This window comes from Lagopus leucura, unplaced genomic scaffold, assembly GCF_019238085.1.
Source record: "Lagopus leucura isolate 7727_CA_CO unplaced genomic scaffold, USGS_WTPT01 Super-Scaffold_100159, whole genome shotgun sequence".
NCBI lineage: Eukaryota > Metazoa > Chordata > Aves > Galliformes > Phasianidae > Lagopus > Lagopus leucura.
The window spans coordinates 20,371,585-20,386,211 of NW_024962335.1; the positions used below are offsets into that span (position 1 = coordinate 20,371,585).

Here is a 14,627-nt window from a genome sequence, read left to right on the forward strand (position 1 = left end):
ATGGGGCATCCACAACATCCTTGGGCAATCTGTTCCAGTGTTTCAACACCCTTTGTGTGAAAAACTTCCTCCTAATATCTAACCTAAATCACCCTCGTCTCAGTTTAAAACCATTTCCCCCTTGTCCTATCACTATCAACCCATGTAAACAGCCATTCCCCCTCCTGTTTATATGCTCCCTTCAAGTACTGGAAGGCCACAGTGAGGTCTCCCCAGAGCCTTCTCCACACTTGTACAAATGTTACACTGGTGGAAGTGACCATTTAACATAATGGAAAAAAAGGGAACTTCTACCTCCATCCAGGCTCGTAGTTTGAAAAATGTACTTTACTGTCATGTCCCCCATTTCAGAATCCCAGGAAGTTCCCATCTTCAATAATGGAATGCAGATCTAAGAAATACTCGCAACAAATTACAAGAAATCCTGAAAGTCACTTCTTGATGCATTTAATTTCTTTTGCGATCTAGTTCTAGGATCTAGAGTATTACAAAGTGTGAGGTATACATAATAACAGGACTAACACTATTTTCCAGTTGGATCAGGTAAAAATGGGTTACAAAATACTAGGAAAAGCAATAACAAAAAATACAAATGATCTTATCCAGTCACATTATCAGTTGCAAATCCAGAATTCTGAAACCCTTGAAAATCAGTCCCAGGAAAAGTTCATGGTTGCTTTTTCAAAACAAGGACATTCTGGCTCTAGCAGAATAAAAGTGGAGGAACTTCCCATGCCAAATCTCTACTTGATCTTTGTCAATAGAAGGGTAAATTGCATCCTTGATGCATGCACTGAAGTGACCTGGGTAACACTGCTCTCTTAGGACTTGTCACTGGGAGGTTTCTTCTTAGCTTCCACATCTTTCTTAAAATCTTCAAGCTTCTTTGCAATGTTAGGAATCTTTAAAGACAAAAACAAGAGAGAAACAAAACTGAACAACAACAAAATGATTCATGTGATCTGAAGAGCAGGTAAGATCATACCATAAACACTGCAAGAAATTCTAAGAAGTTTAAACCACTTTCTAAAAGATGCTTGTTTTTAGGATCTGTTAATTTTCACAAAAGTTAAGAGCATTAAGCAAATGGCAGAGAAAAGAAGCTCACCTGGACTTCAGGAAATATTTTTGACTAGGCAAATTGTTAAGGAAAAAGACAGCCAGTATTGGGGAGAAGAGAGGAAAAGAAGTTACTTCAGAGGAAATTCCTTAAGATCAGCCTGGCTTTCTCACTGACAGGAGGAACTGCCAAAGAATAAATGATTCCAACACTGATGCATAGGCATCATAATGAATTTGGAAGGAAAGGTAGACTGTGCTACGCTAGTCAAAAAAACCCAACTCATAATACAAAACAACCTTCCCTCCCCCCCCCCCCCCAAAAAAAAAAAGAGAGAGAAAAATGTTCAAGAACAACTAATATCTTCTAAAAAAACTTGTGAAGCAATCCGTCTCTCGATCCATTTTGCAGATATGAAAATTCCCCACTGGGAAAGTTTACTGCATTGAAAATTGGCAACCTTATGCAGTTTCATACTTGAATGAAAAATTCAATTTATCACTTGCTAACTTCAAATTTTCAGCTTTCTTTTACAAATAAAAGCATTTTGAGAAAGCAATCAGTCAGTATTGACCACTCGGGGGAAAGAAAAAAAAAAAAGAACTTTTAATGTGAGGACAGACTCACGACTTGAACTAAAACTGAAGCAACACCACAGGATTTTGGACTCAGTGATTCTCATGAGTCCCTTCCAACTCAGGATATTCCTGTAATTTTATAAGCTAAATGAGTAAATGAAAACAAATGAACATTTCCATTGGTATTTATGACTTTCTTTACAATCATGAATATTTACTACACTCATACCCTGATCATACAGCAGGATATTCAACTCAAACTGACATCCTTAGCTTGGATGGTTTGATAGTGATAGTACAGAAGATGTCAGAAACTTCTCTCTTCCTTTTTGAGAAAGCTAAATTAAAAGCCCAATCCATAACATGCCTGACATCTACAATAAAGCAAAAGGAGTCCACTGCTATCAGAATTATCCACATGCTTATAACTGAGCACAGTTCTATATGGTTGCCAAATTAAGACCTCATTAAGACAAGTTCACCTTCCATGCAATCTAAGAAAAATATATTTTTTTTATACCAGCAATAAAATTACCATTTTAATACTTGAAGTCGTGATATTGCCAGTAAACCATTTCCTCCAAATCAAAAGCAGAAGTCGCCCTCTTGTGGAAACACATTATTAGTGCTTCCAGAAAAGCACTCCATTATGTTTACAGCACATATTGATACACAATATTTTCTTTTGACCACATTTCTATAAATTTTAAAAAACACTAATTGTAAAAGAGACAACAGAATATTGTTACAGTTATTGGATTGACTGGACAGGAAGCATCACAGAATTTTGCCTCTGACTAGTGGACAAAAAATAAGAATTCTGCTAGTAAGATGACTGAAGATACGGAAGATGAGAGGCATAAATGACATTACAGACTTAAAAAAAAAAAAAATCTGGTGAGGTTTAAGCTTTAGTTTGGTATAGATTTCAAAATAAAGGAAACAACTTTATGTTAAATTTTACTCCTTTAGCCTGAAAGAAGCCAAGTGGAACTGATCTAATAAAGAAATTTACCAATATATATGCCCAGCTACAGTAACTGTGCTCTAGAATTACTTGAGGGTTTAATCTCTACTTTCATACAGATGAGACAGCAAGGAGATAGATGTTTTGGTTCCATTTGAATTTGAGATCACCTGTAGCTAAAGTTAGTACAATTTGTATTCCATTCAAATCCAAAACAAACATCAAAATAAAGACTGATTCAATTCTGATTGAGGGAAAACATTTTAACATTTTCAATTCAAATTAAGTTCAACTCTAAGAATACAAGGATACATACATCGTAGTTCTGAGCCAGATACATCCCAACCACATTGCCAAGAGTAAAACCAAGCTGTAAAGGAAAGAAGAGAATAGTTAGCACCCTTCTATCAAAAGCCTTTTGATTAAATTGAAAATTTTAAAAATTAAAAACTGAAGAAATTTCAATTACAGTCATACTTTCGCATCGTTCTCCCAAAGAGAGATACAGTTTGACTCAACTGCCTCGCCAGAAAAATCTTATAATAATTTCCAAAATACAGCACAACTGTGTTTTAAATATATATCTCCAAGACTGTATGCATAAGCCTATGATCATCTTTGTCTGCAAAATTCTTTACACACCTATAAAGTCAGGCAATAACCTCCATAACAGTGGAAAAGTGCAACATCACAACAGCAGGGGCCCACGTATCTCAATGACTGTGGTCCACAGCTGAAAATCCAAGAGCAATACCTCAGTAAAACAACATTCCATGTTACAGAGAGGACAGGCCACAGAATGACTCAACACAATAATAATACACAGTAACAGAACTGAAATTTTAGAACAGAAAGGTTCTAAAGGTACTTTAAAAGGTTCTTCTCCATCAACTATAACGATACAGAACCGCACTATCACTGAGGTGAGGTTCCTCACCCCTCTCCACTTTGCTCCAGCACTCTACTGCAGCTACTTCTACAACACCAGCACCTGCACACTCCCTAGATAAGTTTTCATCCAAATCTACTCTGATCTAAAGTGGGAAAGCACAGATAGTTGAAAGCAGGTACAACTATTTTTGACAACAAACTAGTAGTTGCTTAAAGTTTGGCTGTGAACCTGCAACCTGGAAGGGGAGCAAGAGCAAAATGGAAGCACAGTTCCAGTTCTATCCCCCTCCTTGACAGCTGAAGAAAATCCTCAAGCATAACATCACTCTGGGAGGAAAATAAATTCATCTCTTCAAAGACAGCCTACATGATTTTCAGTCAGGAGCTCCAAAAGGTTCTGGGTAATTAGTTATTACATTCCGCAGTAAGATACTAACCTATGAAAGCTCTTTTGATAGTTTTGGGAGACTACCAATGCTGTGCCTCCATTCCAGTTCTATTTAAGAAAATTATTATTGCTTATAGCCACTGCTGCCAAAATAAGAATATTTTAAGAAAATTAAAACTAGTGTCCACAACGACTTTACCATCACATCTGAGTAGACATCTTTTCCATACCCAAAAGAGGATACAGAACATCTCATTTTTACAGTGACTCAGACTCCACAAATACCAGTGCTGAAACCTAGCTACAGAAAACAAAACCTTGTTGAAAGCTGCCCCATGAGCCACAACTGCATAACTTCAGTATTTTCTTGCACAGATTTTTGATCTTATAATCTATTTATAATTACTTCCTAAGGAGCTGTTTACAATTTAAGAAGAATCATTGCTCTTTTTGTGTATACTGCAACGGTTTTAACTTGCTATTGCAGTTAAGTAAGTACTTTGGAAGACATTAATAAATGTTGCACCAAGTGTACCAGACTTATGACTCCTCTTGATGTAGTGTATCACTCCAACAAGTTTCCTCAAACTCTAGCATATGTATCTTTGGGAATTCACTTGAAAACACAAACCAAGTCCTTGCTTATGAGCAGGTTTCTCAGCTTTTGCCATAGAATATTTCCAATGATGGGTCAACTATCTCATATTCTGCCAGATGATAGGCCTTACTCAGTACGGCTGACATTAGTAATCCATTTAAGTATATGCCTTTATTGAAAAGTCCAGCACTGCATTCAAAAGCAAGCTACCCAGTTATGTTTACATTAATAATTAACAATTCAAGCAGAGGGAAAAGTCCCACTATTCAGACTTCTGTAATTCGGACTGCATAAAAATACAGCCAATTAAATGTGTATGTTAATTAGCAACAATAAAGCTGATGAAAGTGCTGGGTCTTCCAATACCCAAAATTTCAAGTTGCATTTTAAGCAAACTTTTATGCTTAACTCTGGGTAACAAAAATGTAAGGTTGTTAAGATTATACTTTTATCTCCCTGCAACAGCCCTAACAAGGGACAGCAAAAAGTCAAACACCCAATCTACACCCAAAGAGGAAGAAAATTCAGAACTAATATATCAGTTCTTAAACTTTCAGGCACTAATTGAGAAGCCATAATAAAAGGCTTTCATCTAGCAACTGGGAAAAAGAAAAATATATATATATATATTAGCAGCAAGCAGTAGAGTTGATAAACACAGAAACTCTGAGGTGACTGTATTTTCATTGTTACTGTGTCGTCAATGGAGTGGAGGCAGACAAAGACAGATACAGAAATGACAGGCTTTCATAACTGCTGATTGTTTCATTTTGTTTTGAACTTGAGATACAAAATAACACTTATCTTTTCAACTCATAAAATCATGCAAGACTCAGAACTCACAAAGGGCCATCTCTTCTATCAACAGTGAGTATGGAACTTATTAACCAACCGACTCACTCTTCCCCTATTTAAAGATTAAAGGATGTCATTAATTATTTGAGCATAACGAAAATCTAGAATAGACCTTCCAATGATTTGCAGGCCACTAGAATGAAAAATGGGAGTCTGCTTCTGTGCTCTGTTACAGCAGAGAGCAGCATCTTTTATTATTACTTTGGTCTGCTAATGTCATATTTGTCAGTGAAAATCTCTAATAATGTTAAATAATGTTAAATAATGAATTCAGAGCAGGCAGGCATCAAACCTCAGACATCCAGAAGAATTATGGAGTCATCTAGTTTGGAAAAGACCACTAAGATCATCTTGTCCAACACCAGCTCATCCCAACCATGCCCCTCAGTGCCACATTCACATGGCTCTTGAACACCTCCAGGGACAGTGACTCCACCACCACTCTCTGGACAGCCCATGTCACTGCAGCACCACTTCTGAGATGAAATTGTTCCTAATATCCAACCTAAACTTCCTCTGGTGCAACTCGAGGCCATTACCTCCTGTCGAATCGCTGTTCCCTGGGTTAAGGGGCCGATCCTCACCGCACATAAAGCACATACAGGGACAGAAAATTAAAATGAAAAGAAAAATAAGTGTAGAAACATCTAATCTATTAATTCTTCTGTTGGAGGGGCTTAATGCATGGCAGTGATTAAGCATTACTGCTTGCCTTAACATATATGTAAGAGAACTTGCACCTTCCTAATGCTGAAAATCATCACTCTCGTAACAGGAGCGAGCAAGGCACACCTGTAGTGCTAAGAAATCAGAGCAAAAAGAGGATACAACAGCGAGCAAGGAAAACGTGCTGAACCTTAACGACAAACTAAAGGCATGACTTGGAGAGAAATAAGGCATAAACTCCCCATTTTCCGAACGGCTGAGAATAACCTCCGTGCATGGCGATGAACCAAAGCCAAGCACCCGTCACAGCAGTAAGAGGGGCGGGGGCACTGCCAGCCCCTCTCTTTCCCCACGTGAGGCCCATCCGGAGCGGTCGCTGCCGCCGCCCGCCCCACGGCTTAACCCTCGCCCCGCCGCTCGCCGCCCCCTCGCTCCGTTCCGTTCTGCTCCGCTCCGCCCCGCCCCGCCACGAAATGGCGGCGCTGCCGCCGCCTCGCGGAGCCTCACCAAGAACTGCAGCATGGCGTCCGCCTGCCTGACTGCCTGCTTTCCAGCCGGGGAAGTCAGGCGGGCGGCGGTGGCTCCTCTTCCGGGTCCCGGCCCGCCCTCGCCGCCCTGACGGTGGGGCACGCCGAGCTCGGGAGGAGCCACCGCGGGGAGGGTGCGCCCACCGCCGCCCCGAGCTCCGACCCTGCCCTGATTCTAGACCTCACCCGGCGGGCAGAGCGTAGCGCTGTGGGTGTCCCACATCTCCTTGCCACTTTTTGAGATAAAAAAATGGGGCAAAGGGGGCTGCTGGACACCACCTGGCAACCAGGGAGGGGTCTGGTGGCAGCCATCGAGCCTGGCATTTCTAATGTGGCTGCTGAGAAGTTAAATAAGAATCTAAGTATTTACATTGTGAACAATTTTGAGCTGAATCGTAGAATCTTTAGAATTGGAAGGGACCTTTGAAGGCCATCTAGTCCCCTGCAATGAACAGGGACACCACAGTTAGATCAGGTTGCCCAGGATTTGGTCCAGCCTCACCTTGAAATTCTCTAGGGACGGGACATCAACCACATCACTATGTAACGTGTTCCAGTGCTTCCCCACCATCATAGTGAGATATTTTTTCCTTATATCTAACCTAAATCTGCCTTCCCTGAGCTTGAAGATCTTAAGGAAATGTCAGGGGAATCAGACACTCAGATGTAGGTGAAATCGTGAATGATTTGAGCATCCTCTGGTTTGGTGCCTTGGGAAATATGGGTCTCCCATGCCAGAGAACACTGAAAAGTTTTCAGCAGTGTGAGAATAGCAAAGCAAAGCAAGGCAGCCAGGAGGAGAGAGGGGTGGGGTACCAAACAGCAGTTGCCAGGGCCTACAAAGGGATAATAGGTAGAGCCGGGCCATTCACAGCTGGGTGGATGAGAGGGACAAGATGAAACAAGAGGCCTGAAAGGGATTTAAGGACAGTCTGTTGCCTCATGAGGGAAAGGAGTGGCAGAGATTGTGCCATCTCCATTCTTGGAGGTTTTCATATAGTGGGTGGCGACGCTGCTCACAGCAGGGGGCTTGGAACTGGATGATCTTTAAGGTCCTGTCCAACACAAACCATTTTATGGTTCAAGACTTGAAGGGGTAAAACACTGAGCAACTCAGTTGGAGCTCAGAACAAACCCTGCCTTGAGCAGGAGATCAGGCTGGGGCCTTTCTGAGGTCTCCTCCCATGTGAATCATCCAATCGCCTATGACCTTAGAAGAGCTTTCAAAAGGTCTTTATTTTTTTTCTTCCCTGCTCACACAAATAAAAAATGAAGAATAGTCGTCCTTTGTAAAACACACTAAATTTAATTTCTTCTAAAGGCTACACTAAATTAGTTGAGATTCGGGCAGCAAATGTCAGACAGATTCGTCCTGCTGAAAAAATTTGGAGACAGTAACAATGTACCAGAAATCTGTTTTGTGACATGAAGTTTCAAATGAAGGAAAGGAAAGGGGAAAAAAAAAAAACACCACGTGGCTATTGTGCAATCATTAGTCACCTCTACTCTGAAACGAAGTTAATTCTATAATTCTCATAGAATTAGAAACTGAATAGCAAGCTTTCTTTCCAGAGCAGGAACCTGGTGAGGTAAAAAAAGTATCTTCCAACTAATTTAGGAAAGGAAGCACAGGAAGATACAAAGTGACATCTTCGTTGGGGCTGGTGGCACTAGCCAGGAGCAGAGCAAGGGGCAATTTTCAGGTTGCTATTGAGATGTATTTCCCTCCTTGGGTCAGACCTGGTATCAGACAATAGCAAGCTGCGGCTCATGTCAGTGTAGCACAACAGCCAGGACTGGATTCCTTGCTTCCTCAATCTTTCTTGTGAATTCTGCCTTCTGCTCCCAGAACCATTGGAAATTACCTTGATCCTGGAATCATAGAATCATAAAAACATAGAATGGTTTGGATTGGAAGGGGCCTTTAGGATCATCTAGATTCAACATTCCTATAGGCAGGGTCACCTCCCTCTAGACCAGGTTGCTCAAAGCCCCATCCAGCCTGGCCTTGAACACCTCCAGGGAGGAGGCATCCACAACCTCACTGGGAAACCTGTTCCACTGTGTCACCACCATCACAGTAAACAATTTCTTGCTAATATCTAGACTAAATCTACCCTCTTCCAGCTTAAAACCATTTTCCCTTGTCCTGTCGCTACTTGCCCTTATAAAAAATCCCTCCCCAGCTTTCCTGTAGGCTTCCTTCATGTACTGGAAGGCCACTATAAGATCTCTTTGCAGCCTTCTCTACTCTAGGCTGAAAAGCCCCAACTCTCTCAGCCTGTCCCTGTAGGTGTGATGCTCAAGCCTTCTGATCATCTTCATGGCCTTCTTCTGGACCTGCTCCAATTTCATTCTTGTGTTGGGGACTCCACAACTGGGTGCAATACTCCTGGTGAAGTCTCACAAGAGCAGAGTAGAGGGGCAGATTTCCCCCCCTTGACCTGCTGGTCACACTTCTCTTGATGCACCTGAGGATATGTTTGACCTTCTAGGCTGCAAATACACGTTGTCACTCCCAAATCCTTCTCAGGGCCGCTTTCAAGCCATTCTCCACCCAAGCTGTATCTGTGCATGGGATTGCCCTGACCCAGATGTAAAACCTTGCACTTGGCCTTGTTGAAATTCATGAGGTTGGCATGGACCCATTTCTCAAGCCTGTCCTGATCACTCTGAATAGCTTCCTTTCCCTCTAGCATGTCAACTGTACTACTCAGCTTAGTGTAGTCTGCAAACTTGCTGGGGGTGTACTCCATCCTGCTGTCCATGTCACCTACAAAGATGTTGAATTACACCAGTAGCAGCACCAATTCCTGAGGAAGGCCACTCATCACTGGTCTCCGCTTGGACATCGAGCACTGACTACAATTCTCTCAGTGTGACCATCCAGCCAATTTCTCATCCAGCAAGAGGTCCATCCATCAAATCAAGGTTTTTCTCCAATTTCACAACCAGAATGTTGTCTGGGACAACATCAAAAGCTTTGCACAAGTCCAGGTCGATTACATCAGTTTCTCTTCCTTCATCCACTGATGCTGTAGCTCCATCATAAAAGGCCACCAAGATTGTCAGATATAACTTGCCCTTAGAGAAGCTATGTTGATTACCACCAATTACCTAGTCTTTATTTTTCACATGCCTTAGTAGGGCCTTAGTGAAACAATTATAAATCACCCGATAACAACTTTTTTTTCCCCAAGTACTAAGGCACTCAGCACACCTATAGCACTAAGGAAATGTTACAGATTCTAGGCTTTGCACATGACAGGTCAGAAGAAGAAAACAGGACTTCTAATAACAGTAATGCCTCCACAGTATCACCACAAGGAGGTAGGCTTTTCCTGTTTTTTGCTCATTGGTAGTGATGTTATTATGCTTAGACTATAATGGGTAAAACATCTGCTGGACAGTCATCACTCAGCAATACTGTACACAGCTCCTTTCTTCTGTGACATTTAATGGGTGGCCAAAAACTTTTTTTTTCCTTTAAAATAAGTCAATTCCATTTACACTAGCCAACACTGAATCATGTTTAGTTAGAGACTGTAGAAGTATGGTGGGTGGAATGTTTTACTGGAAGGAAGAACTCAGTCCATTTCTGATGTATGAATGCAACTATCACACTTTAATAGCTGGAAGAAAAAAGAAAAGGAACAACCAACAGCCCTTACTTTATTGAGCTCCTTCAAAATTTGTCTTAACTTCAGAGTCTCACAGACTGGCAACACTCACTCCAACCTGCACTTATTTAGTCTTGGAGAGGAGAAGCGATCAGGAACATGCACATAAAACTCCCTGTCTCCAGCTCTGCTGATGCTATTCTGGGCAACGTTCAGGGAGTGGAAGGAGTCTGTTGTGTTTTGTGGCAGCTGTTTTGTTTTGCCTGCTTGGAGCTTGGTCAGTAACATGGTCTGCTCTTAATTTGTTTTGTTTCATTATTCCCTGCTTATTCTGTCAGGGACAATACAAATAATAATCCTTTTCAGACCAGGGGCTCAAGGCTGTCTGGCTCTTTCAAAGCAGCTGTTGCAGCACTTTTACTCTTGTAGTTTCCAGCTGTTGCCATAGAGACTGGAAGCAGCGATGTACTGAATAAGGAGAGAATAAGGAGCAGTGACTCGAACAGAAATGCATTGAGCTCGTGATGCCAAGATGGCTACAATCAGCTGACTCCCCTCAGGAAACCTGGGATGAGTCAGACTGACAGGTGTTTTACAGCATTTCTGCTTTACCTCCTTCCACCTTGCTGTCATACACATGTATTTTAGGAAATGGAGCTCTTTACGTAGGAGAGGAAGAAGTCCAAACCCAGAAATGTGAAAATCTGCAAGACAAGCATGTACAAGTCAAGGAGCAGTAATGAAATCCTGGGAACTATTGTGTGCATTCAGACAAAACTGAATCTGAAATGCTAAAAAACAAGAACAGTGAGTTCTTCAGTCACCTGCAAACAAACCATTCAGATAGTGTGATAATTTTGAGCAGTATGTATGAGCAGGGAAGCCGTAATGACCACAGCAATACACATAAATAAATCAGCAATATCTTTAAGATTCCAATTTTAAAGAAGAATTATGAAGAATAAACTACTTAAAAATGAATAAGGTTGGAAAGTTTATCTTTCTAATTGAAATGCTGACAAACAAATTATCATTTCTAATACTTCTGCTGCTGCAGAAGACTTTTTCAATGCTATCTTCTTTACTCAGGTGCTCTAGAAGTATGGTTGAGCACTTTAGCTATGCTGAAAATTGTTTGACAGGAAGTACTGACTGTTCTGCATTATTTTCAATTGCTGAAACATATTTGAAAATGCATTCATGTTCATCTAATGTTTTTAACATATATGTGCATGTCTGTCTTAAGTGTTCTCTATGGCACACGCTCAAGAGTCTCTTCCCTGAATGATAGTAATTAAATTACTCCTTTTTATAATAAGTTAGGACATATCAGGACATACAATTTTTCTTGTTAAGCCCAGTAGAAAAAGAAAGTTGTTATGTCACAGTACTATGAGAAATGTCATAAAAGAAGAGGAAAGTGATTTATGTCCCAGACTGTACTCTCTCCATAAACATTTGACCTAGTAATTAGATAAGTGGTGGGCTTCTCACTCTTCATTCCAACTTGCTTTTGCTGTATAGTCAGTAAATATGATATTACCTGACTTGAAAGCAGCAACAGTAAAAAATTTGATGCAAAGACTCACGTAATTGTGTTGCAAGTGTTTGGGAGTTCATTTGGATAAAGAAGTGGTACTGATGTTTTAACTATCATGAGGATGTAGTTGAGTCAAGGTTAGAAGAGAGGGATATTATTTTAGTAGTCTGACTGAAACTATGGGGAAAGTGGTAAGTCATGAGCCATAGAAGTTCTTTATCAGCTCTGAATAGTAACAGTGAAAAACAATATACTTGTACCTGTAGCAAATAAGCCCACAGGGTACATGAATCTTCTAATGTTTCAATGTTTAAATGTCAGTGGAGTCCTTTTAATGTCCTTTAACCTTTTATTTCCACTATAAAGCTGAAAAGGGGATTAAGTAGTTTTCTTGAACTAGAAATTCTGTGAAATAAACACCAGATGGAGCCAGAAAACCACATATTAAAACTTTTGTTCATGAGTTACTTTGTTCAAGCCTCAGATTTTGATTTTCTTTCTGAAATTTTTTTTTTTTTTTTTTTTTTTTTTGCTTTAGTCTATTGTCAATTATATCAACCTATGATATGGTTGTACCGTTTTGGAGGAGCTCTACTTTTACAGGAGGTTTCTTCTTTGGCTTCCCCATGGGAACATATACCATCTTAGTTCACAGTAGACAGAATGTATTAGACACACAGTAAGCATAGAACAATATAAATAAGAAATTAGAACTGCAAGGCAACCAGCTTATCAAAAGCTGCATAGAACCTACCACCTTTAAATACATCAAGTGTAGCTACATGGCTGAAAAAAAAAATGAAAAAGCTTTTCAGTTTGTACTTCCTCAAATAGTTTCAGTGGTAATGTAGCGTGATGTTAGCTTGAACATGTTGAATACATATTTTTCAAAATAACTTCCTCTCTCCACTCTATCCTCTTAGGTGCTGTAATCCAAAGACACTATGGAGTTATCAGATCAGTGGCTATTTTCATTATTCACTGAAAAATATGAGATTTCACTGACTCGCTATGCAAGTCTGAAGTTTAAGGCCAAGTTTTCAAATGCCCTTACTAGCTAAAAGAGAGAGTCATTTATACCTACCCTTCTGAAATTTAGTTTTTATACAGAACACTACGAATTTCATACAAGTTGCCTAATTTCACAAAGAAAAACAAACAAACAAAAAAACCCAACCAACCAACCAACCAACCAAACAAACAAAAAAAATTCCAACCTGCCAGTTGTCCTAATTCAAAAGACAGGCCGAAGTTAGAAATAAAAATTAGAATTAAAAAGAGTGTTTTAGGAAAAAAAAAAAAAAAAAAAAAAAAAAAAAAAAAGTATATATTTTCCTCCATAAATAATGTATCATTTAGATTTCAACTATTCTGTTGTGTTTCAGTCAGGAATCAAAGCAAGCTGCCTGAGAGGCTGTGTCATCTCTATCTGTGTAGGTGTTCAAGTCTCAGTTGAATAAGGCTCTGTGCAACCTAACCTAAGCTCAGAGCTGCTGCTTAGAGCTGAAGAAGAGATTTTCAATGGTGGTTTCCTCTTGAATTTTCCTATCCTATAATTTTACGATGGCTTTCTGTTTAGAATCAGTAATTCCTTTCTCCTTCCTTCTAGTGGAGGAAGCAGATTTTTTAGCATCACCAAATCTTGCACCCAAAAATCTTGAAATGCTCTTCTACTGTGCCAGACAAAGTACAAATCTACCTAGTAAATCTTCCAGCGTGTAAAGAAAGGAAAAAAAAACACAGCTCCCAAAGCTTTTTAATTTTATATTTAGACAAGTAATGGAGAGTCTTGAATGCAAATGAATCGTAGTTTTTAATCTTACCCTCCAACTACAGATCTGGAAACATTCTCTAAACAACTCCTTCCCCAGCTAACTCAGATGTTCACATAAGTGTATGCCTCTGGGACAAGGGATTCAAGAATGTTAAAGGCTAATTTAAGCAAGTTGAGCACTGATAGCTTTTAGCTCTAGCTGCTGGACTATGGCCTGTCAAGGGCAGTAATATGAGAAACACTTTAATTTCCTAATGATCACTGAGAAGCATAATCACATGAAAAGATAATAAACGTCATGAATTCCATTTTGTGCCAGACCTACAGAGGTCATGAGTGCTGACTGCAGAGATTCAGCTCACAGTTTTAAGCTATAACTGCGCATGCAGCTATGGGAGCTCATGGTTCTGCTCCCCAGGTTTGGTCTGGAGACAATTGTCGCAATCACATCAGGTATGAGATAGTGGAAAAGTAGCCCTATCAATCATAGGATGACAACAATACAAGCATGCTAATTTTCTGGAATAACATTACAGTTTTTAAGAATTCTAGTCCTACTGAATGTGCATGAAAATGAGCAAAGAAAAGCTTATTTATAGCTAAGCTTATTTGCTACTGTTGGGTAGCACTTGTGGGAGTGCAGCAAGCTCTGTCAGACTTGGATTTGGAGAAGAATGAGGAGAAATGTTCTGGGGTCCTCCAAGCTTTGGCTACAGGGCTTCTCCACTGCTTGGTCCTGTCCAGCTCAAGACTGTCCCGACTGCAGTCACAGCTCAGCTACCAGCTCGGCCAGGTCTCTGCCTCATCAGGACATGCTGGACCACCACCCTCACTGCCCAGCATCCTCCTTACACCCACCTGGCAGCCCACCATAATGCCTCTGGGCAGCTACTTTGCTCTAATGAGCCAGAGAGTAATTGCTTAGCTATTAGAGAAAAAGAAAATAATGAATCTGACCAAATCTGTGGAATCTTTTTCTTCTTTGTGGAAGAAAAATCAGAGCATTCTTAGCAGCTATAAAAAGAAGTATGTGATATAATTAAAAGCATATGATAAGAACGTGTCTGGTAGAACACCTGAATAACAACCTGAGATTTACATACAGATACATCTTTAGGGTGTGAGTGGGGAGAGTATTTATTGCACAGGATCAGTATTGCTCT

The 14,627-nt window shown here is 40.2% G+C and overlaps 1 protein-coding gene across 1 annotated transcript; it reads right to left on the bottom strand.

Annotated features, from left to right (window-relative positions):
- Window positions 1-431: 431 nt before the first annotated feature.
- STMP1 (short transmembrane mitochondrial protein 1) lies at window positions 432-6,615 on the bottom strand. The gene is made up of 3 exons (XM_042890077.1): window positions 6,511-6,615; window positions 2,922-2,975; window positions 432-902 (listed from the first exon to the last, which is right to left on the bottom strand). Exons 1-3 carry the CDS (start codon window positions 6,523-6,525, stop codon window positions 822-824), a joined length of 150 nt encoding a protein of 49 aa, XP_042746011.1. The 5' UTR covers window positions 6,526-6,615; the 3' UTR covers window positions 432-821.
- Window positions 6,616-14,627: the final 8,012 nt, after the last annotated feature.